Below are 26640 nucleotides of genomic sequence, written 5' to 3'. Positions count from 1 at the left end.
CATTTACATGTAGCTCTGTTTAATGTATACGCATGAAACTTGAGGGAAAATTGCTTTGAGACAATTATGAAATCAAGTGCATTCCCTCAGGGTAAAATGCGCATGAAATGAGGTCAGGTTATGACTTATCTAGATGTAGATGAGTTACTACATACGCTTCGCTCTGCTCTGTAACTACTGTCAGGACAAAGTGTAGATCAGCTGTGTTAAAAGCTCTTGTTAGTGTTCTTATATTTCTCCACCAGAGCAAAACTTTATTTTAACTTAAGAAGAAACTTACTAGAGGCATATGGAGATATTTTTGGGAACTTTTTGAGGTCTATCTATGATCTTTGAACTTCCTTTTCTGCTATATATATTGCCAAATAGTGCCTCACTTACTGCTTACCTCCAATGTTTTCAAAATACAGTGGGTAAAGGTAAAGAAAACCCTATTCTTGACCCTCAATGTGCCATATATACCCTTAATCCATTGTAGTATCTAAAACCTCTGTACACATTTTCAAACACATGAGGGTAAAGAGCTGCCTTACACTTCCTGTAGCACACAGAACATTCACATAAGTTCATACTTTCATTTTTACTACGAAGAAAGACTTGCAACAAGAAACATATAACAGTGTTATAAGTGACTGATGCTTTTAAAACTTTAAAGCTCAATCGTGTTCATGAAAAATGTTACGCTCTTCGTAGATAATACAGAATTATACTGTGCCTAATTCTTAATGTGGCATGATTCTTGACACAAAAGCATTATTTATAGTGTAGCCTTATGATGGATTTATCTTTTTTTTTTTTTAATTTAAAGTACAGTACAGTATGTTACTATCTTCAGCTGACAGTCAAATGGGTTATGTGCCAGAGGAAGTGAGTCGCAATAATGTTCTCCACCACTTCCTCTTACTTTTCCAAGAGCGACAGTTTCTTAAAACCAAGGGATTTCACTATGAAAAATTACCACTCTTACAAATTTGGTGAATGAGAGAAATGTGGGAAATGTACACCAACACAGAAGACAAAAGGTTTTGGTTTGTGAGAGCCACCACAGCAGATATGAGTCACGGTTTATTTCAGGTATGAATGACTGTCTGGCTGTTTGTATAGTGCGCTCACTCTCAGTCACCAGTGATGTAAGATTGGAGCTACCACATTTAGTCAAATGCCGTATAGAGCTCGGCAAGCGTAGACAAAAGAGTCTACACTTCTGAGAGGCAAATTCGGGTTATGATTACAAGAAAATGGCACAGATTTGTGTGTTTTTGATCTCTTTGAAGAGAGATTATAATTACTACACCATTTTCCATTGCAGAGACACCTTGCAACGCACTAAGTACAACCTGTTCCCCGATTTGATGATAGCTGGCTTTAATAAAAGACTACACCTATTAAAAGAACTCTCCATTTTGCCAGCACAAGATATTTCCTGGATTTGACCTTTGTTGTGAAACTTGTCTTGGCTGATAAAGGAAAACACAATGGTGCCATGGAATCTGCACACGGCAAGGTCTGACAATGACAGGGGGGAGCGCCAATGGGATTATTAGAAGGGATCAGAGCTGCCTGTAGCTTGTAATCAGAAGGCTGATCTTTTCATTGTCAACCGCCTGGAGCACTTCAGGATCACATACACTTCCATAAAGGGAAACCCCCCCCCCCCCGTGCTTCCTGGCTACAGTCAGCCACAATGGTGTTTTTTTGACGGCCGATGCCAATGACTTCCTTATAAAAAAAGACTAACAAAAGCAGTCAGCATTAATGCCGACCGCCTCACCCCACGTACATCACCTTAAAATGATCTGCTCTTGGTAGTCTGCAGCACTCCACTTTCAAATAAACCAGAGAGCGTCTGCGTTTTTTTGGGAATTCCCTTGTGATGACGGGAAATTCCCATTCTTTTTGGATACACATGAGATTAAAGGCCAAATCTATCCATTCTGTATCTGTCTGGATAAGTGTCAGGCTGAAGTTTTTCCCAATCTGTTCGGTGTATGACAGCCACCTCCTGATGCTTTGAAACCTGTTTGCAACAGGAACTGGTCTACCACTATCACCTGACTTTTCTTATTAATTCATGTCTTTGTTTCTGAGAAAAGTTCCCTGACACCCGGGTGGGGATGTGTGTGACCTATTTTTTCCACTCTGTGATGGGTGGGTAGTGCCTTTGTGTGTGTGTGGATGTGCTTTCACAAATAGACCCTGTCTTTGTAGAAGTGTAGGTGTTGTGCTGGTGGGGGAGAATCCCCGGCAGCCAGCCCATGGCTTTATGGGGCTTTATGTGCATTTTTATCAGTGAATGAACACGCATCGGTGGCTGTCCAATAGAAAAGCTACTGCAGTTGCCCTTTAGAGACAAAATCGGAACAGGTCATTCAGTGTGCTTTTTGAGTACGCACATGAATTGGAGCCGCACTGATGTGTATGCAAATGAATAAGTGTGTTGGGAACTAATTCAACCACAAATATCTTCCCCAGTCTGCCGATGAGTAAGCTAGCATGTGATGCCCTCTGTCATTTAGAGACTCTGTGACTTGGGTGATATACCAACTTTGAAACCTTTCTGTCTGTTTTCCTTACCAGTCCCTTGACACAATCTTGACACAATCAGGGTTTCAACACTCGTGTTAATCCTCAACTAAAGGCAACCAGAATTTGTTCCATGGACAAAGGCACGATCTTTCTGAATTCTTAAAAAAACAGCAGTACTGGTACTGGTAAACAGATCAGAAAATACTTTTTACTCAATCACATTTTTTCTTCAAAGAATATTTGATTTTGAGATTTGTGATAAGGATGGGGTTGACAGAAAAATGTCAAATGAGATCCAGAATGGACTTTCTACTTTCTATTTAGCAACTGAAAATATATGTGGTCTATGTAAATGTGCAATTATCTGATCAAGAAACAAATGTAATATAAAAGGCGTGTTCACACACACACCCACACACACACACACACACACACAAAAGGAGTTGTTTGGCGTTTCATCTGCGTCTTCTCTGTGTACTGTAACTGCCTACTTCCTTTTTAACAGGGGATGTCCAGCTTCCTGTGCTTAAACCAACCTCATGACAACTGATTCACGGCCTGCTGCGCTGTTTATGTCAAAGTGATACTTCTAAGACTGACTAAACTTTTTAGTCACTAGCTGATCCTAAAGCAGTTGTTAGGGTTTGGATGTAACCTGAGCCGCAGTCTCAGTGGTCTCTTCAGAACCCTTGTAGTATTCGCTTCAGCCGCACAACAGCTGGGAATCTGGCTGTCACAGTACAGCGTGCCCATTCAGGCTATGCTGGGAAGGGGTTTTCCACTGTGCACACATACACACGTGACACCGATGGACGCACACACACACACGTACACACACACACACATGCACACAGACAGATTAAGTAGGGCCAACATTTCAGTGGTTTGTCTATGATCTACGGGTAGAGCTTGAGGCCCATGCTACAGACAATTTCAAGAAACAACATACGCCACACGATAATGAAACATATTTAACACTATAAATCAACATATAGTAGAGTGTGGATAAACAATAATCTTTTATTATAAAAATATTCTATGCCAGCTCAAGAAAATAACAGGAATAAATCGTGGATCAGCACCAAATTTCAAAAAAGCAATTTGTCAGTTCAGATGCAATCATATACACTGTTTCAAATAGTGGATCTAAAATAAGTTTATTCTTTTCAGATGCTGTGTTGACCCCAAAAGCTCACCCTTACCATTATCACCCTTATCATTATATGGCAATGGTGAAAAAAGGCAAACAAAGTTTTTTTTACATTGCACTGTAAGGTCATTTCTAAAAGGTTTTTATGCAAAGAGAATAAATATTAATATAATACTGATATATATTTTAATTCTATTATTAAGAATATATAATTTACAGACAAGAAATATTTAAAGCTCAATCAAAAATAAACTAATAGCACCACATTATCAACCAGATGTATAGATCCAGATAAGAAGCTTATGCATCACAAATCTCTAAATCGTAATCCTACGATTAGTTTTGGCTAAATGTCAAGAAAGTGCAACAGGTTTGTAATTTGAAAAGTTGAGGTATATGACATTCATGTATTGCATTGACATCCACCAGCCCAACACAAGTACAAAAGTACAACCCCCTGCCGAAAAACACACCCAACACCTGACAGTGGATTCAAAAGAAACAATACTCGGCTTGATAAAACCATTTCTCTTGCGACAGGGAAACTCTGGGATGTACAATTCTGTTTCCTGATCTACAACACGTATGAAATCGACTCATTTCAACTGTAGTCCAAGTCTTTTCAAATTGAAAACGCCACTCAAGCTATTCTCTGACATGTAGTGCTGTTCTTCAGTGTTCGGTTATTGTCAGCGAGAGAGAACTGTCTTTACGCCAAGCGGGTTCATAATTTGGCGCACTCTTCACAATGGTTCAGGTACTCGACCGCGTCCCTGTCGTCGAACGTGGTGAGGCACCTCGGGCACTGTAACTCTGACAGGCCCTGGCATTCGCTCCAGGCCGGGTTCGGCGTCGCTGCCGCCGGTTGTTTTGGCGGCTCGGCGCTGCTCCTTAGCAAATGTTCCGCGGAGTCCTTGTGCCGCCTTGAGGTGATTCTGTGTCCGATGTGTACGCGACACAAGGGCGCCGCGTCTCTGGCCTCTCTGCTCGCTCCCTGGCAAAGACAACGATGTGAATTTTACGCCATGTTTTTTATTTAACATGTAAGTCACACTAGACAGGAGGTGGGATAACCAATGAAAGAATGTGTCTAGATGTGGAAAAGTGAAGGGCTGCCTGTCTCACCTGTTTGTGCAGCTGCTGTTGCAACTGAAAAATCTCCTCCTTCAGGTCTTGGATCCTGCCCTGCGCTCGCTCTCTGTCGGCACGCTCCGACTTAAAGTCCTCTGTGTAGATGAGGACCTGAGGCAGGAACACATGGAGAGCCACGGTGGTTATTTTTTTATTTGAATTAGTCTCTTTTATTTAACTCTTTATTTCTTCTAAATTCAGTTTTTCATATTTGTTTAAAGTCTACCATACAGAGTTAATAGTCACACTGGCTGTACACATTGGGCGACTATATCCTATGCCAATTAAGCTGTATAAAATCAAATTAAACATATGCAACTGTGATCTTAGATTCAACGGCGAGAGTCACTGGGACGGCGATGTAGCACTGACCTGCTGCTCCAGTGTCTGAATGCGCTCTTGGTCTCGTCTCCGGATCTCCTCCTGTTCTCTGCCCAGCCTCACACACTCGCTCATCTTCTCCTCCAGCAAGCCGTTGAGCCTGGAAATCTCCTGATGAAGCAGTCCGCTGCTGACGGGTCCCAGGCCGGACCCCAGGCCCGGACCGGGCCTCGGCTCGGGCCCCGCTCCTCCCGGACCAGAGCTGGAGACAGCGAGGGCGCCCGTCTCCTTCAGCCTCTGGCACAAGCCTCTGACATACTCCTCCCTGCTGGAGTCGTACTTCTGCCATTTAGCATTCAGGCCTTCCACCTCAAAGGGAGAATTAAAATACAGAGTCAGGTTAAACCTTTCCGAATTTGCCGTATGTTCGGCATTATGCTCTGCTGTATGATGATTTTATATACAGTCAATGAACATAACTTGCAAAACTTAACATAATATTTGCAGACTTACATATACCACTCGCTGCTTTAGCTGTTGATTCTCCTCCTGAAGTTGAGAGATCTGGGCATTAACACCGCTCATGTTAGAAGACTCTGTCGTCTGTAATAAAACAGGGAAAGAGAAGTTAAAAACTGGCGCCTCCAAAAATAAAAAAACAATTTACTATTTTACTACTGTTACATATCAAGAGAAATATGGGGACACACTGAGGTCCAATGCAGAAGTGGTTGGAAGACACAAACCGACCCCTTTATTATAAACACGTCTACACACCTCCCAAGCCTTCTGCTGCTGAGGCATCTCCTCCACTGCTCCTCCCTTCTTCTCTCTCTCCAGTCTGGCCAGCAGCTCCTGGCACACCTTGACAGTGGCGCCCAGCTGGCCGCGCAGCTGGTCGGCCTCCTCGGCCAGCGAGGTGCAGAGCACGGCCCTGGTGGCCTCGGCCCGGTCCCGCTCCTCCAGCGCCGACCGCAGCCGCTGGATCTCCTGGTCCTTCTCATGGTCCGGCTGACACCGGATGCTCTCCAACTCCCTCTCCTTCTCTCTGAGCTGCGCGTGCAGCCTCTGGATCTCCTGGAAGACAGACAGGATTTGCCTTTAACACATCATACTGTGCTGTGTTCAATTGATAGTAGTCTTTTAGAGCAAAGTTGGGGGTTTTCTTTCACATCACATTAAGGATATGGTCATGGAAGCCCCTAGCTCACCAAAAATAACTTGTACTTTTCCACACAATCACATGTTTTGTGAACAAGGGGGTGTCCTTTGTGGTCTGTGCACTTGAAGAAATCAAAACTAAAACTAAAACTAAAACATATAATAAGACATTACATTGACCTACACAATTCAAATCAATTATCCCAAACAGGGATAACAGATCATTTTAATTTTCATATATGTGATTCATAAATGTTGATACCTACTTTATTATATTTTATGGTAGGCTTCTTTCTTTTTTTTTCAAATCTCCTAGGTATCATAATAATATTCCTATAGACATGTATAGTGTAATTATTGGGTATTTAGGCTACATAAATTAAATTGACCTAACAGAAGGGTGAGGGTTAGGGCTTGTTAGCTCATTATCATTAGTGCCAGTGTAAAAAATAGACTTCTGGAAATTAGCTGTATGCACCCACACGGAGCAGACCTTGTATACTTGCCAGTGTGCAAACTTATCTCTACCACGTCCAGCAGCCAACTGATCTGACCAATGTACACACAAGTTTAACTGCAGGGCTCAAGATATAAATTCTCACTCACTTGTTGACTTATCTCCGCTTGTCGAGACGCCCTGACTTCTGTTTCGTTCCTCTTTTGTTTCAGTTTGCAGATTTCTTTACACAAGCTTTCCAACAGCGACTTGGACGGCCCGATGACGACAGGCTCGTTATCTTCCACATTGATGCAGATCCTCTCGTATCTCCCCAGCCTCGCTTTCAAATCTGCGATTAAATTGTCCTTTTTGTAGATTTGTTTATTCAAAATGTCGATCTCCTGTCGCGTCTCGTGGTAGAGAGTATTCAAAGTGTTATAACTCCGGATCCTGTCTTTCAGCATATCGTTATCCATAGTTATACTGACGTTATCCATTACAGGCTTTGTAGATATGACAGACGATCAATCTTTAATAATCCAGCATTTGACGTCTCTGCTCTAGCGTTATGTCTTCAGAAATGGACCGAGGTCGTCAATTGTGTCGGGGATGTGGCGCATCAGTCTCGACAATAATATTCCGACAGTACGGGGGATTTCCTAGGGGACTTCCCCGCGGACTTTTTTTTTGAGCTTCGTCAAATTGAGCCCTGCCTGCTCTGAGCGATTCACCATCGCCCATCAGTGGTAGGCAAAAAAGTTTTTGCACAAATGGTACAAAAGTACAGACGCGCAAATCATAAATATAGGCAAAATAGTTCCTGTGTTGCTCAACAGATGAAACACTATGATGCTGCCTTCAGCGCCTCCGTAAACTCCTACCTCCAAGTGTCGAAGTCGTAACTTGCTGCGCATTCAAGCGCGTTTGCTTGGAGATAATGACAGACATGGTCCCAGTAAGGGAGTTGGCAAGTTTCTGGTGCCTGTTTTATTTTAGAAATCACCCCACACAGAGACACTTTGAGCTGCAGCGGCACAGATGTTATAATTATGTGTCACAACTAAACGTTACACAATGGGAAAAATAGCCCAAACGTGCAACAATGTTCATTATTTGCTGGGAATGACAAACAATGACATATAGTAATAAAATACATCACGTTTCCCATCAATTGTTTCCACGGTTTCTACGCTCCCCGCCCCCTAAACGTCACATCTGGGCAATTTGATTAGCCTATCATAGAAAATCCCCCCCTTTCCCAGTCATTTTGTTGGGTTGTTCATTCCGCTCAAGTCGTAATTACGGTATTCCCGACAGTATTTGAAGGCAGCATGAGCGCAGGGCTTTAATGTAAACAGACTGACTGACTCCTTAGCCCAGTTCCTACATCTAAAGTCGTATCCAGAGACACCTTTCCCCTGAATTTCTCTAGCAACTTCACGTTGTTGTCACTCCTGTGTCAAGTAGCCCAGTGGTTCTCAACGTGGGGTCCGGGGACCACCAGGGGTCCTTGATGGGATTCCAGGGGGTCCCCAGCAAATTGATGAATTGTTAAACTTCACCATTGTTTAATTTACAAGAAGTTAACACAATTAGTGAATGTGGAAGAATGACTATTTTGGTCATAGTTTCACTGTTATCTTTCTACCTACAATACAGATAGTCATGGAATTCTGGACAAAATCATATAACAATAAAAATATTCTCAGATTTAGGTCAGAGAGACAAAATCTCATCAAATGGGGGTCCGTGGCCTTAATGTGTGCTACATTTGGGGTCCTTGATATGAAAAAGGTTGAGAATCATTGAAGTAGCCTACTGCCTTTCCAGAGAAAAGTGCGCAGTCATGACCCCGCCCATACGGGAGGGGGGGTTATTGGCAGAAGCTGTAATTTAAATGTCCAGACTAATAAATGAGTCATAGCCTATGCTGTAGATAACATCAAGTGGGACATTTCTACTTTCTGTAACTTCGGAATCGACACTAAAAGGATTAACGCAATTGGCTGTTACTCAGATAGACTATGGCTACACCTGGTGGTGGAAGACATTTATGAAATCATATTGTGCCGCCAAACCCTAACATTCACTATAATATTCATATTGGGACTTATATTGTGTCCGTGGTACCGTATACTTAATAGTATTTTTTCTACTTCCTATATTATCACTATAATATTCCTGAAATATAATAGCCTACCATTTAGTGACTCGTTTTCCTGTATTTGTATAATAACCTATCCTCCAAGAATTAGGATTAGACTCCTGTAGCTCTTTTCTTTTTTGCAAGGGAAGAAGCCTATAGGCCTATCTGAATTATCTAAACATCAGTTGTTCTTTGAGAAATTATTACCTAGATAATAACGCCAATTCATTTTTTGGGGGGAAAAAATAGGCTAATGAGATATTTTTTCAAATTAGCAGTGAAAGGTAATTTGAAATGTTGATAATGAAGAATGCAACAAATTTTCCAGTGTTAGTAATTGTTGACTGAGGTCATATAAACATTGGCAGTGTTGATTTTAACACTTTCTGTCTTAAGCAAAACACCTGTAACTATCTCTAAAAGAAATATTGGAGTATATTACAAAATAAATGGAACAAGGGGCATTTTTTCGATCCAGGTAACAGTATTAGGTTAGTTCTGTTACGCTTTCATCCTCAATGCTAAATTCATTGGTTGACTTGTATCTGTCAAGATTCGACTAATCGCTGGACCTGAATACAGACATTATCTTGTTTCAGTCACTGTATGGGGCTATAGTGTACATTTTGGTATTGTATTAGAGACACATATACTTATTTTCCTATTTTTCATGAATGAAGTCTTGAAACGTCATTGCCGAAAATTAAATAAAACTTCCCTGCTGCAATATTGTCAAAAGCACAAAACCAGCCTCATCATCTACACACACACACACACACACACACACACACACACACACACACACACACACACACAGCGAGTCAGCAGCGCGAGCATTTCCCCATTTCCCACCGGAGTCACAGTATTGAAAAACAAATGGATGTCAATACGAAACCGAATACTTACGGTAGCCTCTTTGGACTCTACGTCCAAAAAAAACCACAACAACCACTAACAACTAACCACAACACATGAAACTTTGCACTAACATACAGCCTCGTGTCATGAGCAAGCATGAATAGCCTTGATTCAGCTTGATTCAGTCGCTTATGTCCATACATACAGACACTGGCCCATAGTTTCTGTTTTGCATGGAAGAAATAAGGATCATCGTGTTGACCCCTTTTTGGAAAGTTTGTTCCAAATGAAAATCTACAAAGACCAAACTAGAATTGAAGTATTGTAGTTCACAAACACGTTTCGTGAAGAACACTTACCGAAGACACGTCACCTGACGCCTCTTATGTAGCCTATCAAAAGTTAAAACAATCCCATGACCATGTTTTGTTATTGTATTCCATCAGATGGCGCTATTTAATCAATAATAGGTCTATTTTCTCCCTTTCGGTTACTTTTGACTATAAACATATGAATAAGGTTATTAGGGTTATTTTTAATTGGTAATGTAAATTTCTGCTCTCCCAAAGTTATCAACAGACACTTCAGCTTATAAAATCCCTTTCATGTCTGGTTTTAAATATTACTTAATTTATCTTTAGGTGTGTGTTATTTCTGGAACACAATTGAATGAGTCATATGAAACATGTAGTTGACATTTATGCTTTTATCGCTGAAAACTTTATACACGAATAAAACACAATATTATATTATTTACAGAGTAATACTTCCAAAAATACTTTACATTGCACACATACACACGACAGCGGGGTTATTTGCGCTTACCAAGTTATTTCTCATTCACCAAATCATCACAAAACTCTGATATTCTGTTAACAGCCTATACCAAATAACCAGGACGTGAAATAGTCGATGGGGAAAACAAGAAACTCGTCAAACAACAGGATGAAATTGCAATCCAAAATTACACAATCAAAGTTAAAATGCAATATGAAAGTCTGAAGTAGAAAAATATTCCATTTATCATACTGTGGTAGAAAAGTATGCAGTGCAGTATTAAGGCTCAAGTACAAAAAGATTAATATATCAAACATAATGTTGGACAGGCAGAGAATATAGCCAGCTATCTCTCATTTTTGCTTGAGAAAATGGTAGGTACAAAAACACAGACATTATTTTGTCTTTGGGTATCACACTATGCACACGGGAATCACAAATTCACTCAATGATATGCACTAAATAATATTTATCCATTGTGTCTGTATTACTATGACAGAACTGACTTCCCATGGGATACAAGCACTACCTTATTTATTTGCAAGGCTCTTATCACTCCAGTCACCAGTTTATCAGCCTTGAACACACTTAAGTCCTATTTTAATCCCTCAAGACCTTCTGCATCATGACTCCTCCTGTAATGTGATTTGTTCCTGAAGTCAATATTGTGGTTTTCATAAGAGCTTGTGGCCATGCAACAACACTGTTCAGAGTCTTATCAAGGCTGTTGCTTTAACCCTGTTACAATGAAGCATCCCTTACGAAAAAGAACTCTATAGTAATCCTATGATTATGTTTTTTAGAAGGATACGATACAGATACCACAGCAAAACTATATCCCTAGGAATATTAGTGATATATGAGATAGAAAATTGCATGAAATAAAGTCACCATAAACTCACTATTGAGCACCACAGACACGCTTTCATTCCCTATAGGAATATGTTAGTGATTTTTCGCAGGGTTAAACAGTAGGCTACACCTGCTGACGATTAAAGTCTGTGGTTCTCAATCCTGGACGCAGAATCCTGCTGGTTTTCACTGTAGCATCTAATCAGGACTGATTTACACCTGGGACGCCAGATGAAAGCAATTAACTGCAATTAACTAGCTGGTAGGATAGAAAACCAGCAGTAGATCTCGGACCAGGGCGGCGAACCACTGATTAAAGTGAAGCGGGCTATGGGGAAAGGGGTGAACTTAAACTTGATCTCCAACAGTGACACAAGCAGCTAGGTCTCTCTCTCTCTTTCTCTCTCTCTCTCTCTTTTTTTTTTTTTTAGCACTGCAGCTTGCGGATGCTGCGGGAAATCCTCTTGAACTCACGCTGCCCCTTCTGCCAGCGCTTCAGCGAGGTGATGACCAGATGGCCGTCCATCTTCTGGCCCATGACCAGGTAGGCGGCGTTGATGTCGTTCATCTCCTCGCACACACACTGCAGGCCGTCCCGCAGCCACAGCACCGTCTTCTTCAGGTCGCGCTCGGTCACGCCGTTCAGCTTGTAAATGGTCTTGCTCTTGGTCTCCGGCACGATCTTGGTGTCGCCGTTGATGTAGGAGATCTCCTTGACTTTGATCTTCAGAGCTTGGTTGGGGGAAGATTTAAAAAAGAAGAGTAAGAAAGGGGGATTGCCATTCTTTTCACAAGCACTCTACACAGAGGCTCCCAAACTTTCTTACACGGAGGGCCCCGTTTGGGTCCTAAGGATCTTAAGGGTCTTAAGGAACCCCGTTTGATTAGATTTGTTGTATTTAGATATGGTTAAGTGCAGAATTACAAACTGTAGGTGGGGAGATAACAGTGGGAAGAGTGAAACCTCTGGTCAGAATAGTTATTATACATTCTGTCATTGTGCTATCATCTACATAGTGAATGACGCAGGCCAAACAGTTACATTAAACTACTCGTCATTTTGCTGGAGACCCCCTGGAACCCGCTCAAGGACCCCTGAACCCTGAGGGTCCTTGAACTCCACTTTGGGAACCGCTGGTTTAATAAAACGAGTGCGCGGACTTACCAAAGTCATTCTTACAGAGGTTGTCAACAATTTCGTTGTCATTTTCATCCTTTTCCTTGCAAGCATCACATACTCTGGGCACTAAAACAGAAATGAGACTTAATTAATGAAACAGTGACTGCTAATGCTAAGAAAACACGTGTCAATATATCAGAATTATATGGGCTATCTTATACAATTCCACATTGGCAATATTCTGTAGGCTACCATGCATATAGGCTACAAGGCACATGAGAGCTCCGTGGATTTTGTCTTTTCCACAGTGGCGGGTTTATGTTATAACCAAACAGACGAGTGGATATGGAAAAATCATGCTGTTCACACATCCCATAACCCAGTAAGGATTATTATAGGAAACTCCACACTATAGCGCCCTGCAGCCAGGAGCTAATAAATCATTCTTTTACAATATTTGGTATGAGCCGAATTTTGGCTTTTGTGGCCAACATTTGGGGATGGTACAGTAATTTCATTTGCTTTTAAAATAGTTTTCTTTTAAACGGTGTGGGCCACGTCTTGATGCATGCAAGTTCTCAAGTTATTTGGAAACTATAGCATATGGGAAAAGGTGCATTTACTTTCTAAGGAAACCTTACCCTCTTTGGTGACTGGCACAAAGTTGTCGACGCCTGCAGGTGGTATGCACAGGTCGTTGTCGAGTGGGAAACGATTGCAGTCCAACATGTCTGGCCAAGGGAAGCCAAACGCGGACATCACAGGTGCGCACCCGTGCTTGACGCTTTCGCACAGAGACCTGCACGGCTGGATGGGCTCGTCCAGGTCGTCCAGACAGACGGGAGCGAAAAGGGAGCAGAGGAACTTTCTCGTATCGGGATGACACTGCTTCTGAACCAGCGGGATCCAAGACGAAGCTTGCTGCAGAACTTCATTCATGGTTTCGTGTCCGAGCAGGTTCGGCAGGCGCATCTCGGTGTATTCTATATCGTGGCACAGGAGGAGGTTTGCAGGTATAGGCTTGCAGTTGTTCTTTTTGTAGAATAGTTCATGTTGGCCAAAATTGTACAATCCGTGGATAGCTTCCATGCACGCAGGTAAAGTTATCACCCACATCACTGTCAGAATAAAGCCCCTCATTTTGTAGATGCGTAAAGCGTGCAAAATATTAACTCGAGAGCTATATGAAGTTATTCAGCCGTCGTTGAGCATCAGTCAGTGCGGAGAGAGCCTCTGTCAGTGGCCAGGTCCTACTGTAACAAGAGGTTTTCTTCTAGGCATGTTTGGGAGGAGTCTGGATATTGTGCGTAAAGACCTCTTCTCCATTCAGCAGACCTGGTTTCGTCGTATCAGGTGAACCTTGTGGACAAATTACAGTCTCCTCAGTCGAAGAAAAAAACCTTACTACTCATTCTCATTTGCTGGCTCTCCGAGTCTCTGAGTAATTTCTGTATTCAAATTAAATCCTGTAGTATTTGATTAAAAACTGCTTGACATTTTTTTCCTCAGCATATAGGCTTCATTGTATCACTTTGCCTTCACTGCCCAAAACCACAGAAGTATATCTACCAAAGTAAACCCTTAACTTACCGTTTTTAGACTTAAGCAGTAAATAGTTCTGAAATGTTCTCAGAAGAGGCTTATTTGCTCAGTTCATTCCAGCATCAATTTATCATCATTAGGAGGGGTGAAAACCTCTGGGCAGGTCTGCAGGTTCCTACCACATGGTGAAATACTGTTTGCCCTGGTGTGAGGAGCAGACCTCCACTCGTCATACCCAGGGGTGAAACCAAATCTCCCTCCTGCGCTGCAGCTCTGGCTCCCATCCCCTCTCATCCCCCCCTGAGCCGCAGTCTGCTCCACACACACAGCAGAATGGTTCTTCTCAGGCTTGACCTCCGTGTTCCTCCTCCCCCCAGAAGAAAAGGGAAAATAAGAGAATGAGTGAACATTTCAATCTCGCATGTAATGATTGTAGCGTTTCTTGCTTTGCATGTAACGCTATAGCCTGCAGTTCAATCAGTGGAATTAAAAGAGTTTGAGCTGATGAACAGACAGAGGCTCTGCAGTATTTTAAAGGGAAAATAAACCTCAAACCAATTTAAGGCGCATGTTTTCTTCTTTCTTTTTTTCTGAATCAGAGAATTACTGAAGCAATTTCCACAGATACTGGGTTTAAAGCCCTAAACTACAATCACAATACAGTGCTTCTGTTGTAACACTGGTGACCCATACTGGCTTTGTTCAAGTTTTGATTTATGGACTGAAGACATAGCTATTGTCTGTGCTGTCATTTTGACTGAGCATTTAAGGGTGTAAAACAATTTGTAATGTTTGTAAACAGTTAATTAGGCTATACAAATCTGCACTTGAATTATGAATGCTGAAACTCTTAATCTATGTGAACATAGCCTGTTTAAAATGTATATGGCCAAACTGGGGCTTGGAAAAGTCAGAAAACGTCTGCTCTAACACAAAACAAGGGTCTGTGACCACTGACCTTCACTGCTGCTGCTTTAAAGTACCACGCACATAATGGACTGTGTTAATAAAGCATGTCATTCCTCTGGATAACATCATTCAGTCTTTCCAGTTCATCCATCCCACACTTCAACATGGACCATGTAACATTTCTGATTTAGTTTTGTTATATTTGTAAAACTAATCTGAAGCTCCATTTACAAAAGAGAGTGCTCTGGTTGCATTGGAACAGATCAAAACTATCATAGTGATTGATGAGGTGTGAAAGAAGAGTGTGAAACTAGTGTGAAACTTGTCAGTCGCACATTTTCCACAAATAAACCTTCTTTCTAGAACATGAATTAAAAGGTTGTGGTTTGAGGAAGATGGCTATAGCATTTGGCTAGTGCTGTAAACATTTGAACACCCTGCTGTTCTTCCTCGGTGTCTAGGGTCCACGCTAACCTCTGAATGATCTCAAACGGTTTCATTTTGAAGATGATGGAAATTTTGATAGTGCTCAGAATTTAACAAATGGTACACTTTGGTGCCACTGTAGGCTTTAAGAGTGAATATACACACCAAACATTTTGAAGGGAAAGGTCTGAAAAAAAAATGATGACGTCAAAACCATGAAGCTGTCAGCTATGTGAACCAGGACCAGGACCATTGGTGACTCTATTTTAGACAGAGAGGCAGTGCGCTTGTTCCCCTCCTCTCTCTCTCTGTCAGAGTTTACATGATCTATGACTTGAGTGCACTTGGCAGTCAATCTCTTGTGAGTGAAACAAAGCAAATTCACCAGCCATGTGTTGTGCCATCAAGTCTAACTGGCTATGACAATATTTCCCTCTCATTATTTCTTATTGATGAGTATTATTCCATTCTAAAACTGTCATCTAGTGCAGGAAGTACCGCATGTTCATTTCTGTTTTGTCACCACCTAAATGTAATCTCCCAGGACGTCCTAACTGCCCCGCTCAGCAGCTGCTCCATGCAGTTGAAAAGCTGATATGAGTCAAATGTTTTAAGTACTAGGAAAAAGTATTTCAACTGAAAACACAGTTGTAGTTTATTGTGTCTGAATTAAACCTATTATTAAAGTTTATAGCTTTTAAGTGTGCCAAAATTTTAGCAGGGAGGAATAAAGAGGATATGTTGGCGAGAGGTCCCACTTCACTTGTTTTTCTTTCCATACTAAAACAAGACAGAACTTATATAAACGATGAGATGAACCTAGCATGAATAAAGTGTTTTATGAATCATTTACTGCAACCTTAAATTAGGTGTCAGATTGTTTTGCTACTGATGATGAAGTGCTGCTCAACTCCTGGAAAAAGGAGTCTTAATGAAGGAAATGAGATACTGACTCATAAATCTAGTAGGTATGTATAGGCTAGAAGCGTTGATAATTATGTATATAGCTCACTTATAATGCTAAACTAGTTTGACGATTTATTTAAGTGTATTTCAGAAGCCACTGAGAATACTGGTAAATCTGTACAATTCCTCTCCTCAGTATAATAGTGAAGGCAAACACTATTTTCTTAAGTATCACTTTAAATACCGTTTCTTTATATTTAGATGTAAAACGTCCCTCAAGCTTATCAGGATTAACAGCATGGCTAAGGCTCTGTGAACCACAGACCTGACTGGTATGACGCTCTTCTGTCCGTGTCAAAGGTTTAGCTTGCTTTTATAGGGCAACCCCCCCCCCCCCCCCCCCCTCCTCCTCACCCCCTTTCCTTCGAAGTGTGTTACTTCTATTCAGGTCTCTACAGAAGCACCCATAAGGTCATTTAAGTGCTAGAGCCCCCTATTAACCTGCAACTGGACTCCGTTTGGCCTAGCAGTCTATAAGAGAAACAGTAGGTCAGCTGGCTAAACTGTAGGCCTACCTGTGGTGTGGCAGGTCAAATGCTAACCTTTCTATAGGCAGGCCAAGTTGGGCTGTAAACAGACTCTGATGCACTGTTGTGAGCTCCGTTTGGGCCGTATGGAAACTCTTTGGGGTGTACATCGAGGCATCACATATGTAAAACATGTGGCGAAGTAGTCAGCGTGATACATCGCGGATACTTCAGAGAAACACACTCCAGCTTGCCTTTCTCAAAAGTACAAGAAACAAAAGGCCATAAATGAGGGAGGGGATCCAAAAGGGGGATAAACCCTGTGCGTTTGGGTTCTGATCAAAGCCTACCGGTGCGTAAGGCTTTATTTCTTATGCTATGATACCTACATCTCCAAACACAGATGCCGCACAATCTCTATTAACAATACAGTTTCACAGACAGTTAAGGTTAGGGGCTTGGGATAGAGGTAAGCTGATCCTAGGCCTGTGCTTAAAGGGACCCCAGCGGGTTCTCATTACAACTCTGTGTGAAAATGAGACACAGCTTGTTGGCCCTACTGGCCCATCTGTAGCCCAGTAACCCTTCCTTTTTTCCCTTTCCCTCAATTCCCCTCCATACCTCTCTCTTCCATTTTTTTATTTTTTTACAGAGAATCAAGAGCTAGACTACTGTCAAAGCCAATTACAGAGTGCATGTTTCCTCAGGTTCAAGAGAAACACAAACCCCACTGGAAATGTTTGAGGAATCAATTCATTGAATGTCGATAAAGTCCCTTCTCATGGTGAGGAGAAGCAGGGCCATCAGGTCTGCTTTCATGTCAACCAAGACCCCGCTTTCAAGTCCTGTTTCTTAATTAGAAAAACTCCCCATCTTTCCATTTTTATACATACAGTGTAAGCTACCTAAACCCAGGATCTTGGTGGGATTTGGACCGCTTTTGTTTGCTGTACCTCAATATCTTAATAAAATTGCATCTGATATGGGATACAATAAGGAAAGACTCTTTTACAGTAGAACATCATTTGTCTGAAACCCTTCTTGAGCCCTTGTTCGAAGATTACAATTTTAGCATTTTTGAAATACATTGAAATAAGAAAACTAAATGATGAAACATATATTTATGTTCACATAAATAATTACAATTACAACAAATTGCTTTTACTTTGCTTGTATGAACAAACAAATTGTGAACAATAATGCACTATTAAAAGAATGTGATTTTGAACTGATTGTGTTTCCAGTCAACTTAAATTAAATAAGGATTATTATGGATCCACTCACTCCACAGTGTGTAGCCGTTCAGCAGCACACACTAAGCAAGATCCACAAGGCTGCATTGTTCGGACCGCTGGTCTGTACTGATCACGCACGGCCCATTGACCCCCAGCAGAGAATCAACTATAAGGCTTTGAATATGTCCTGAAGTGCACATGGGACCACATCCACTAATGAGCTTGTTAGTTTCAATCACTCCTTCTGCATTGACATTTGGGAAGGAATTCATCCCATCTAAGAGGAATTAATCTCATTAGAGCTCCGGAGTCATATAGATTATGCCTGCTTGGCGTAATTTATGAAATGTTCCTATTGTAGAGGTCTAATTGACTCAGTATGGGGTTTTAGGCCAGCTGTCTGACACGTAGACTACTCTCCCAGACTGTGGGATAACCAGATGCATATTATGGCCTACAGTAGTCCAGCTGAGATGTGTGTGTGTACATTGCAGTGGACAAACCGAGCAGAAAAAGAGTTATTTGAAAAAGGGAAAAGGAAGCAATAAAAGGTTTTGTCTTCTTCGTTTAGACCAGAGATTGTATAAAGCCTTTGATCAAATAAATGTATGAGTTGAGCATTATAGAGCAGCTGGGTACATGAATTATATGCAGCAAGCAACATTTGGGTGTTGAACAGAAGCTTTTTGTAATTAGCATTTAAATGGTCCTAGATATTTCATTTTAATTGAACAAACAGATTTTAGGGCTTCAAATTTAAACTACATGTCTCATAGTGACTGTCATACAGCCATGTGATGATTATATCTCTGGGAACAACCCAGGCACTCTTTGGTATTTGAATGAAGTTTGGTTAAACACTCAGTTTTAGATCATCCAAAAAAGCATCAGAATTACATAAAGCAAGAATTGGGCCAGGCAGGTTTATACTAGCAGGATGCCCATGGCCCAATGACAAGCGGACGCTTCCGTAGCGCTCTGCTCTTTGACCCCTGACCGATACTGAAGCTGGAAGACCCACACTGAGAGGGGCTCTTGGGGCTTTTTTACGACTTGGACCAAAGTACAAGCGGCTCTGCCATTAGAGCAGAGTGTTTCTGAATGACCCGGGCCTGATCTCCGCCCCATATGGAGAAGGGCACCCCACAGTTTTACCCCTTGTCACCTTCCCCAACCGAGACGCATTCCATACAAGAGGGATGTTGCCGTTCTGTCCTCATGGTGTAGAGAGAAGCTTTCGTTGAATCATTTATCGATAAGAATCAGGAAAACATACAGAAAGATTTTAACCGATTTAAAAAAGCTGTAGTTTTCTGATGTGTTTTTCTGATATGTTAGACAAGTTTTCTGTCCTCAGGCCTCAATTATTAGTCTCCATCCTTAAGTAGAGCCGCTTAAAATCATATTCATAGTTAGTACTGTGTTGTTAATTCTTAATGAGGCTGATTTGGATACTTAGATATGTAAATTCATATGTGTTGATTTAGTGGTTGTGAGTGAAATCCTTGCCTATCTGTAGCTAAATTCTATTTTAGTCTTTATGTTTACATACAGATAACCTTGTGTGATTACAATTTGTTCTTTTTCTATATCGCTGATGGGAGACTTTTAATCATACAGTGCATTATTTTGACATGGCAAAATACAAATTTATGGGATGTAAATGTAGCTGAAAGAGTGAAATAATCTTGGAATAATTGCCTGGGTGTTTTTTTTCCTGAAGCCAAGTCTTCAAAAGCATTCATTTCATACAGATTGGTTCAAGACAATTTCTCCATGACATGAACAAATTACCACTCTGGCAGAAGTCATGGATCATTTGCCTTTTGACAGTTTGTGTTGTGAAATATAATCTTGCATACCTTCATCACCGGAATTTGGGGTTAGAAAAAAATCACCCCTCTTAATTTTAGCTATGGTGGCTGTGGGTTAGCAAGTGACCCGCAGTGACCCCCGGAATACCAGACGCAGGCTCAAGTGTAAATAAAGGTTTGGTATTCATTCGCAGTTGTGGCACCACAACAAGGACAGATTTTGTTTAGAGGGAATAGCTTAGAAGCGCTGTGTTGCCTGAACAGAAACAGACTTTACACTACCTTCAGCCCAACCTCTCAGCAACCTCTGCTCAACAACTCTTCATTCAGCCTCTTCACTTCAAAACAACCACTCTGAACCATGAAACAGGACTTGACCCGCAGTCTCTAAAGTGCCAAGAATAGGACAAAATGATCAAAATATAATTATCTTGTACAATAGCTTGCATAACACAAACAACAGATCTCCAAGATAATCTTTTTTTTTTTTCATTTTCCAGATGATTTTTGTTTTTTGTTCTGACAAAGCAAAATGTTTGAGTTGTGTATTAAGACTGATAACTGCATTCAACTTAAGTAAATGCAATTTGGGATAATTTCATCCAGATACCACTGACCAGCTAAAGAAAAAGACTGCAGACATGCATGAGGAAACAGAGTATACACTCTATCATTTTCTAGGGAATTTGAATATACTGTGGAATGCAAGCAGTCCAGATAAGAACTGGAAGGAAACAACTGGCAAAGCTAATGCTATAAATTTATTTGGAAACTGTTTATGTATTTTGTTTCCTGCAGACCAATTACATTTTACTGGTTAATGTTGAAAAGAATGGAAGTGAAGGGGATTAAAGTTGTTTGGACCATACTATATGGAAACGAAACAGAAATGGTGTGAGCAGCCTGAATTGTCACATCATGGTTGTTTTGTCCAGAAAAAGCAGACTCCAAAATGGGATCAACATGAAAAGGTATAAAATGAAAGGAAGCTAATTCATTCTTTTTAATACATACTGTTATATGAAGTTATACATAGTAAACCTGTGCAACTGAGTTCTTTTTCAGATAGAGTCATAGTCATTGTCACTGGTGGGACTACTATCTTGACAGTGTTTGAAGGATGACTGCACAGCCATTTGAAATAAGTTCTACTGTTTGATGTCTTTATCAGTGTTACCTTGCTTACTCACCTGGTTGTCAGTCTTTGATTCAAAAAATCATCAACAAGGAGAAGGCCAAGAATGCATCAGTGAACAGACATTGCTTTAACTAGTATATCAGTCAATATAATATATAACAGTGTGTCATTTGGCATTGCTTGAATTTTCTACAAGGGACATTCTTTGGAAAAAAGGAAATGACTGGTTGCTCTATATTGTCAAACTAGGATCAAAAATATATTGGGTGCTCTTGGAAAACGGGGGAAAAAAGAGTGCTACAAACAAAAGGACAGTCCAGGCACTCCAAATATAAAAATATAACCACGAGGAAGAAAATACTTAAAAAGCTTTTATTGTAGTGGCTAAATCATTAAAAAAGCCAACATGTTTCGACTACTGTCGGTAAGACCTACAGTGGACCTACAATGTGCTAGCAGGGGAAAACCACTTGATTCATTGATTGTCCACTGACAATTAATGAGTGGGAGACTGATTATAATTACCTTCAGCCGGATAATTTGTTAATAGGACTGATAGAGCTCCACTCCAAATGAAACAACCTCAAATAAAGTTGGACTAGAGTAAACTGATCAGCCTCCAACAAGGTGACATTTTGATCTGGTTAAAAGGACCAGGATTACCTGTTTGAAAATCCATTCAACAGGAGAATCTTAACTCAATAGCCCCATGTAACACTACTCTGGTGCATTCATTTAATTAAAAAGTAGGGCATAGGAATAGCATATCTGACTGCTGAAATTCTGTTATGTCCCTCTTTATCATTTCATATTGATAAGCAGTTCCCAGTGTTTCAAGTGTGTGTGGAATGGGCCTATTTTACTAAGCTATAAAGTTTGTTTTTTACTGTCTTTTCACAGTCCTGTTGTAAAAATAAAAGTTGCAAAAGTATGCATTTTCTAGTCAGAAGTAAAATCTTTTGTAAAACCAATGACTACAAACATTCAAAGTCTGATGAACCATCCAACATATCGTTGCTTTTCCCATTGTTTCTGTATGCAGAGGGCAACATGGTGTTCCTCTGTGCTGAACTCTCCCACTCAGGTAACAGAGGAAAGCAGCATGCAGTCAGAAGGAACCACCAAGCCTTTTTATTATTTCTCAGTATGCTTCCAGAAGAGAGTGTATTAGCACTGACTTATACAGTAGCGTCTCTTTGCCTTGGTAGCATGTTCCAGGAGGTGTGTGTGTGTGTGTGTGTGTGTGTGTGTGTGTATGTGTGTGTGTGTGTGTGTGTGTGTGAGTGAGAGTGAGTGTTTGGCTAATGGTGTGGAGGCGGATGGAACAAGCCCAAGGCAGTGCACATTAAACCTGCAGAGTCCTGCTGAGAGGAGGAGGAAAAGACCCAACATTATCCTAAACTCATTCGGGAGACACATCACTGCACACGCACTTAAAAACTGGCCACACGTTCACTAAATGATGGCTCCCCTTTAACGCTGAGGGCATTTCCAACCTCAAACATCCAGCTAGACGACCTCCTTCAAAGTCCTCATGCTCTAATTGTTTGACGTTCTGGTTGTATTTGCCACAGAGGGATAAGACAGAAGCCCGGCCCCATGAATGATATTTCTTGTTTTAGAGTATTTTTGCACAAGATCAGAGTTAGCAGAAAGTAAATACGGCCATGCTTATTGTAGTCAGCCAGCTTATCTTTCACTGTGGTGCTAAATTAAATATTCTCCAAACCCATGCTTGACAATCCTGGTTAAATTATGGTGATGGCACAATATCAAGTTAGCGTTCCAACCAAAACATTGCTCTGGCTCTGCCTTATACTGCCAAAACTTACGTATGCCCTCTCAGATGACACATCCAGTATATACAAAGCTTGAATATAAGATTTATTCTAATCCATTCCATGCTCAATGCCTGAGTTTTAGGGCTGCTATTACAACTGAAATAGTAAGCAACGAGTGACAAACTTGTTCAGTGTCAAGATGGTAAGAATCTGTTTTGTTTGCCTTATTTTTTGCTGAAAATGATGGTCTGTAGACCCACATACATTACTCTGCCAAAGGAGCAGAATAAAATATCTCAGTGCATATACAAAATGTTAAACCACATAGCTGATGTGTTAGAATGCAGACCATTCAATTCTGAATTATTCTGAACCTATTGCTTCCAAACTAGTTATCTATTATTTGAAATAATTTTAAGAGTGATGTAGCGTGAGTGTAATGCATAAGTAATAATCAAATCAGATGTTGTTTATTTGGATCCACATTGCTGATGCCTCAGTGACCACTAGTCCACCTGCGGTCCGAAAAAATACTTTATGAGACAATGCAAGACTGATTGACAATACACTTGATAAAGCAACACTGGGAAACTTCCCATGTTGGCAGCTCCAAATAGCAACGAGAGGTAACTGTGAAAAACTTTGTCTGTGATGCTTTATACCAAAAGGGCGGGAGAGGCAAAATATCTAACATTGGTGAGTCCAGCTTTCTGTGGACGAAGCGCTCATTCACTGCTGTTCAGGAAACAGTTTGCATTTCATTCTTAAGTTTCAGTCTGTCACTTCCAGTGGGTGGGGAAGTGTACATACCCAACACCAAAATTTCTTTTGGGCAAATAGGGCGAATCTACAGGTCTCAAATAGTGGAGATGGTACGCACTTCTCTGTTGTAGCCTCACTTTGTGATTTAGACCGATAAGATGGATGTATTTTTACATGAAAGTCTTGCTTAGTGCAGCTTTAATGGACATAGATATTACTAGATAATATTTCGAGAAATGTAACAAGTATGAATCATCTCATCAGGAGATAGGAGACTAGTTAAATCCATATTAAGGCCAAAATATTAGACATGGGAGATGCAAGGTTTGTTAAAAATCAATGTTTTCAGTTGGTTAGCCTTGTCAGTGTCGCTTCAGATACTTTTTGAAGGTACATTTATTTTGTATATGTGTGATTTGATATGAGGTTTTCACATTTGTGTTGATGTCAGTCTTGTTTCTGGTGCAATCAGAACACAGTGTGGAGTTGAAGTTCTTCTGCTCATCTTCCTCCTCCTCAGTGAACAGGGAACTTGTCTTGATGTATTTCCTTTGTCATATTGTCTATTCTTCTATTGGCTGAATCCTTGATAATCTGAACAACACTAATGAAGCCACTTCTTGCTTGTTGGATAAACTCTGCGTAGAATTCTTCTTGTTGATAATAACTCACGTACCTATGCAAGTGACACTGCGCCATTCTCACATTTTCCCCTGCTCTTGCTTGTCATTTCGAGAGGCTTCTGATTTATTCGCACTGAGCTCACTGGAACGCTCTGAAGCCTGAAGCCTATAACGCCCAAGGCCCAGGAAAATATGGCTTCAGGCAAAATCAAGAGTCCAGAGTCAAATTCTGTTCCTTGATGTTGATTATAAACTTAATAAAAAAATTCTGGCAAACCCAGGTTCATGAAGATAATTAGGAGCGCTGAGATTTTTAGTGGCTGAAGTTCCAAACAAATTCTCAGGCAAGCACAGCAGCAGTCATTTGGAAGCCATCTTGTTCATTTTTTTCATCTCCTAAAGGGATATTTTACAAAGTTAATCAACATTGGACATTAACTTTACAAAGATGGATAGCTGAAGTAAACATTTCATTTGGATCGAGGCCATTTCTTCTGAAGGATTTCCCAACTCTCGCAGCCATGTGAGGATGCCACACACAGTCTGTACAGCAGGTATGCTGCATTTGCATGGGTCATATGGGCCACATGCATCTAGAGCCTGCAGATATGCTAGTAAGGGGATGAAATGAGCTCCACATGGGACACTGCTCATAGTCCTATGCGACCACTTTCTTGGGCCTGGGAATCCCCGAAACACACATGAACACGCACGCACACACACACACACACACACACACACACACACACACACACACACACACACACACACACACACACACATGTATGTTTTCCCCTTCTTTCTCCCACATCTGCGTCTATGGCCCTAATTGTTTAATACTTCTCCCCTTCCAACCTCCCAGTACAGCCAAGGCACTAATAGGCCCATCAAAAACTGCTGGGGCCTCTGATTCTTATTACCTTGGGCTAACCAACGGAGACTTCATTGGTCAGTGGATGAACTTGTGCTGCTCACCACCTGGGTTTACTCCATGTGATTGTTGTGGCTGGATTGTGTGTGTGTGTATGTTTGGTTTGGAAAAACCTTGGCTATGTGTTATTCAGTGGGCTGTGGAAAACAAGAGGAATAAATTCTGTTAGCACAAAAAGACTTGGGACGTGTTCTCTGTCTGGTTGGGGACGTTCCAGTATGTCTGGCCTTACTGTACTCATGTTATTGAGTGTGGAGGTAGAAGAAATATCTATTTGTTCCCTCCACCATTTTCAGTACGGTACAGAACATCAACTCTCTGTCATATTGATTCTTTACATGTAACCTGAACCCGATTAAGCAAGGCAAACACAAGCGCACAAAATTGGCAACAGTGAGAAGATTGACAGCTTGCATCTGTGGCTGTTGCTACCTGTCATGCTCAAGGTTTGCCTTCATGACACACACGGAGAGGGAGGGTAGACACTGAGGGGAGAAAGAAAGAGAGAGAGAGAGAGGTTGGAAAAACTTGACCCTTAAGTTGTTTGATCTCCCTCATCCTCCTCACAAATACAATAATGGATGGACTCTTTTTTTGGAATGGAGGGGAGGAAAGCTGTCACTGTCACCTTGTCTCTGCTGCGTCAGAAGCAGCCATTTGAACCTGAGGTTGGGGCGTAAATCTCCAACCCCGGGCCAGCCTTGACATTCTGTTCCCAGATGGTGCCTCCCCTGCTGTGCCGGCTGCCCCGAGGGAGCCCGGCATCCCAGCCAGACCCATCCATCACCGGAGAACCAGGCCTCTTGCACTGGGAGTGGAAGCCCAGTAGGGAGCACCTGTCCCGGTGATTTCACCTTGTGGCTACCCATCTACCCCCCACCCCGAAAACCCTCGCAGCTCACTTCACCCCCCTCTGGTTTTCTGAAGGGTTACAGGTCATTTGAGGGTGTGAGACAGCTTTCTACATCCAGAGACACTTTTAAGGTGGCATTCACACTCCAGTCTGCGGTTAATCCATTAGGCCTCACATTACATACAGGCCAAAGGTTGGGATATTATGACTGTTAGCACTAGGCCACACATGCTACAGATAAACATTCAGCAGAAGAAACATGAAAATAATCAGAATTGGAATCAAACTGATTATATGGTAAGAGTGAGAATTTTAAAACAACGCATTGCCACTTTAAGTGGAAAGAAATTCAGGGCCGAGTTCAGTTATTATTGCCATAATATGAAACATGAACAGACAACAATTCATAAAATGAAAGGAAAGTTGCAAAGTAGGATCAATCACTTGAACAGAACAAGTATGCTATTTCTTCACTCTACCAAAGAATTGAACCCCTGCTATTTTTGGTCCATCTGTTTTATATATTGTGGCCAAAAAACATCACTGATTTGATTGGACCCAAATGTGATGCTTGAGGCTCCTTCAGACATCCAAAGCCCATTTGACCCTCCTTCTCCTGCCCTCCACCAACAAAGCTCCTTTTCCCTCGCCCCACTCGTCTTGTTCAAGGGGTCTAGGACTGACTGCAATATGTGTGTGTGGGAGTGGGGGT

General features: G+C 41.3%; 2 protein-coding genes across 2 annotated transcripts; both read right to left on the bottom strand.

Annotated features, from left to right (window-relative positions):
• Positions 1-3531: 3531 nt before the first annotated feature.
• On the bottom strand, positions 3532-7561 carry tnip2 (TNFAIP3 interacting protein 2). The gene is made up of 6 exons (XM_071914486.2): positions 6896-7561; positions 5906-6205; positions 5642-5731; positions 5180-5497; positions 4802-4918; positions 3532-4670 (listed from the first exon to the last, which is right to left on the bottom strand). The coding sequence occupies exons 1-6, from the start codon at positions 7223-7225 to the stop codon at positions 4401-4403; spliced, it is 1425 nt and encodes a 474-aa protein (XP_071770587.1). The 5' UTR covers positions 7226-7561; the 3' UTR covers positions 3532-4400.
• Positions 7562-10423: 2862 nt separating this feature from the next.
• On the bottom strand, positions 10424-13670 carry sfrp2 (secreted frizzled-related protein 2). The gene is made up of 3 exons (XM_071914489.2): positions 13123-13670; positions 12527-12607; positions 10424-12093 (listed from the first exon to the last, which is right to left on the bottom strand). Exons 1-3 carry the CDS (start codon positions 13619-13621, stop codon positions 11789-11791), a joined length of 885 nt encoding a protein of 294 aa, XP_071770590.1. The 5' UTR covers positions 13622-13670; the 3' UTR covers positions 10424-11788.
• Between the last annotated feature and the right edge of the window lie 12970 nt (positions 13671-26640).

The sequence above is a fragment of the Centroberyx gerrardi genome, chromosome 3 (assembly GCF_048128805.1).
Source record: "Centroberyx gerrardi isolate f3 chromosome 3, fCenGer3.hap1.cur.20231027, whole genome shotgun sequence".
Lineage (NCBI taxonomy): Eukaryota > Metazoa > Chordata > Actinopteri > Beryciformes > Berycidae > Centroberyx > Centroberyx gerrardi.
Note: the sequence above shows the minus strand (reverse complement) of the source record. Positions and strands in the feature narration are given on the sequence as shown.

Coding starts and splice junctions, on each gene's coding strand:
- tnip2 (XM_071914486.2), bottom strand. CDS start 7,225: ATGGATAACGTCAGTATAACTATGGATAACGATATGCTGAAAGACAGG. Junction 6,206..6,895: donor AAGCGGAGATAAGTCAACAA/GTGAGTGAGAAT, acceptor TCTGTCTTCCAG/GAGATCCAGAGGCTGCACGC. Junction 5,498..5,641: donor TAAAGCAGCGAGTGGTATAT/GTAAGTCTGCAA, acceptor TCTCCCTTTGAG/GTGGAAGGCCTGAATGCTAA.
- sfrp2 (XM_071914489.2), bottom strand. CDS start 13,621: ATGAGGGGCTTTATTCTGACAGTGATGTGGGTGATAACTTTACCTGCG. Junction 12,608..13,122: donor TGTGCCAGTCACCAAAGAGG/GTAAGGTTTCCT, acceptor TTTCTGTTTTAG/TGCCCAGAGTATGTGATGCT. Junction 12,094..12,526: donor CCTCTGTAAGAATGACTTTG/GTAAGTCCGCGC, acceptor CCCCCAACCAAG/CTCTGAAGATCAAAGTCAAG.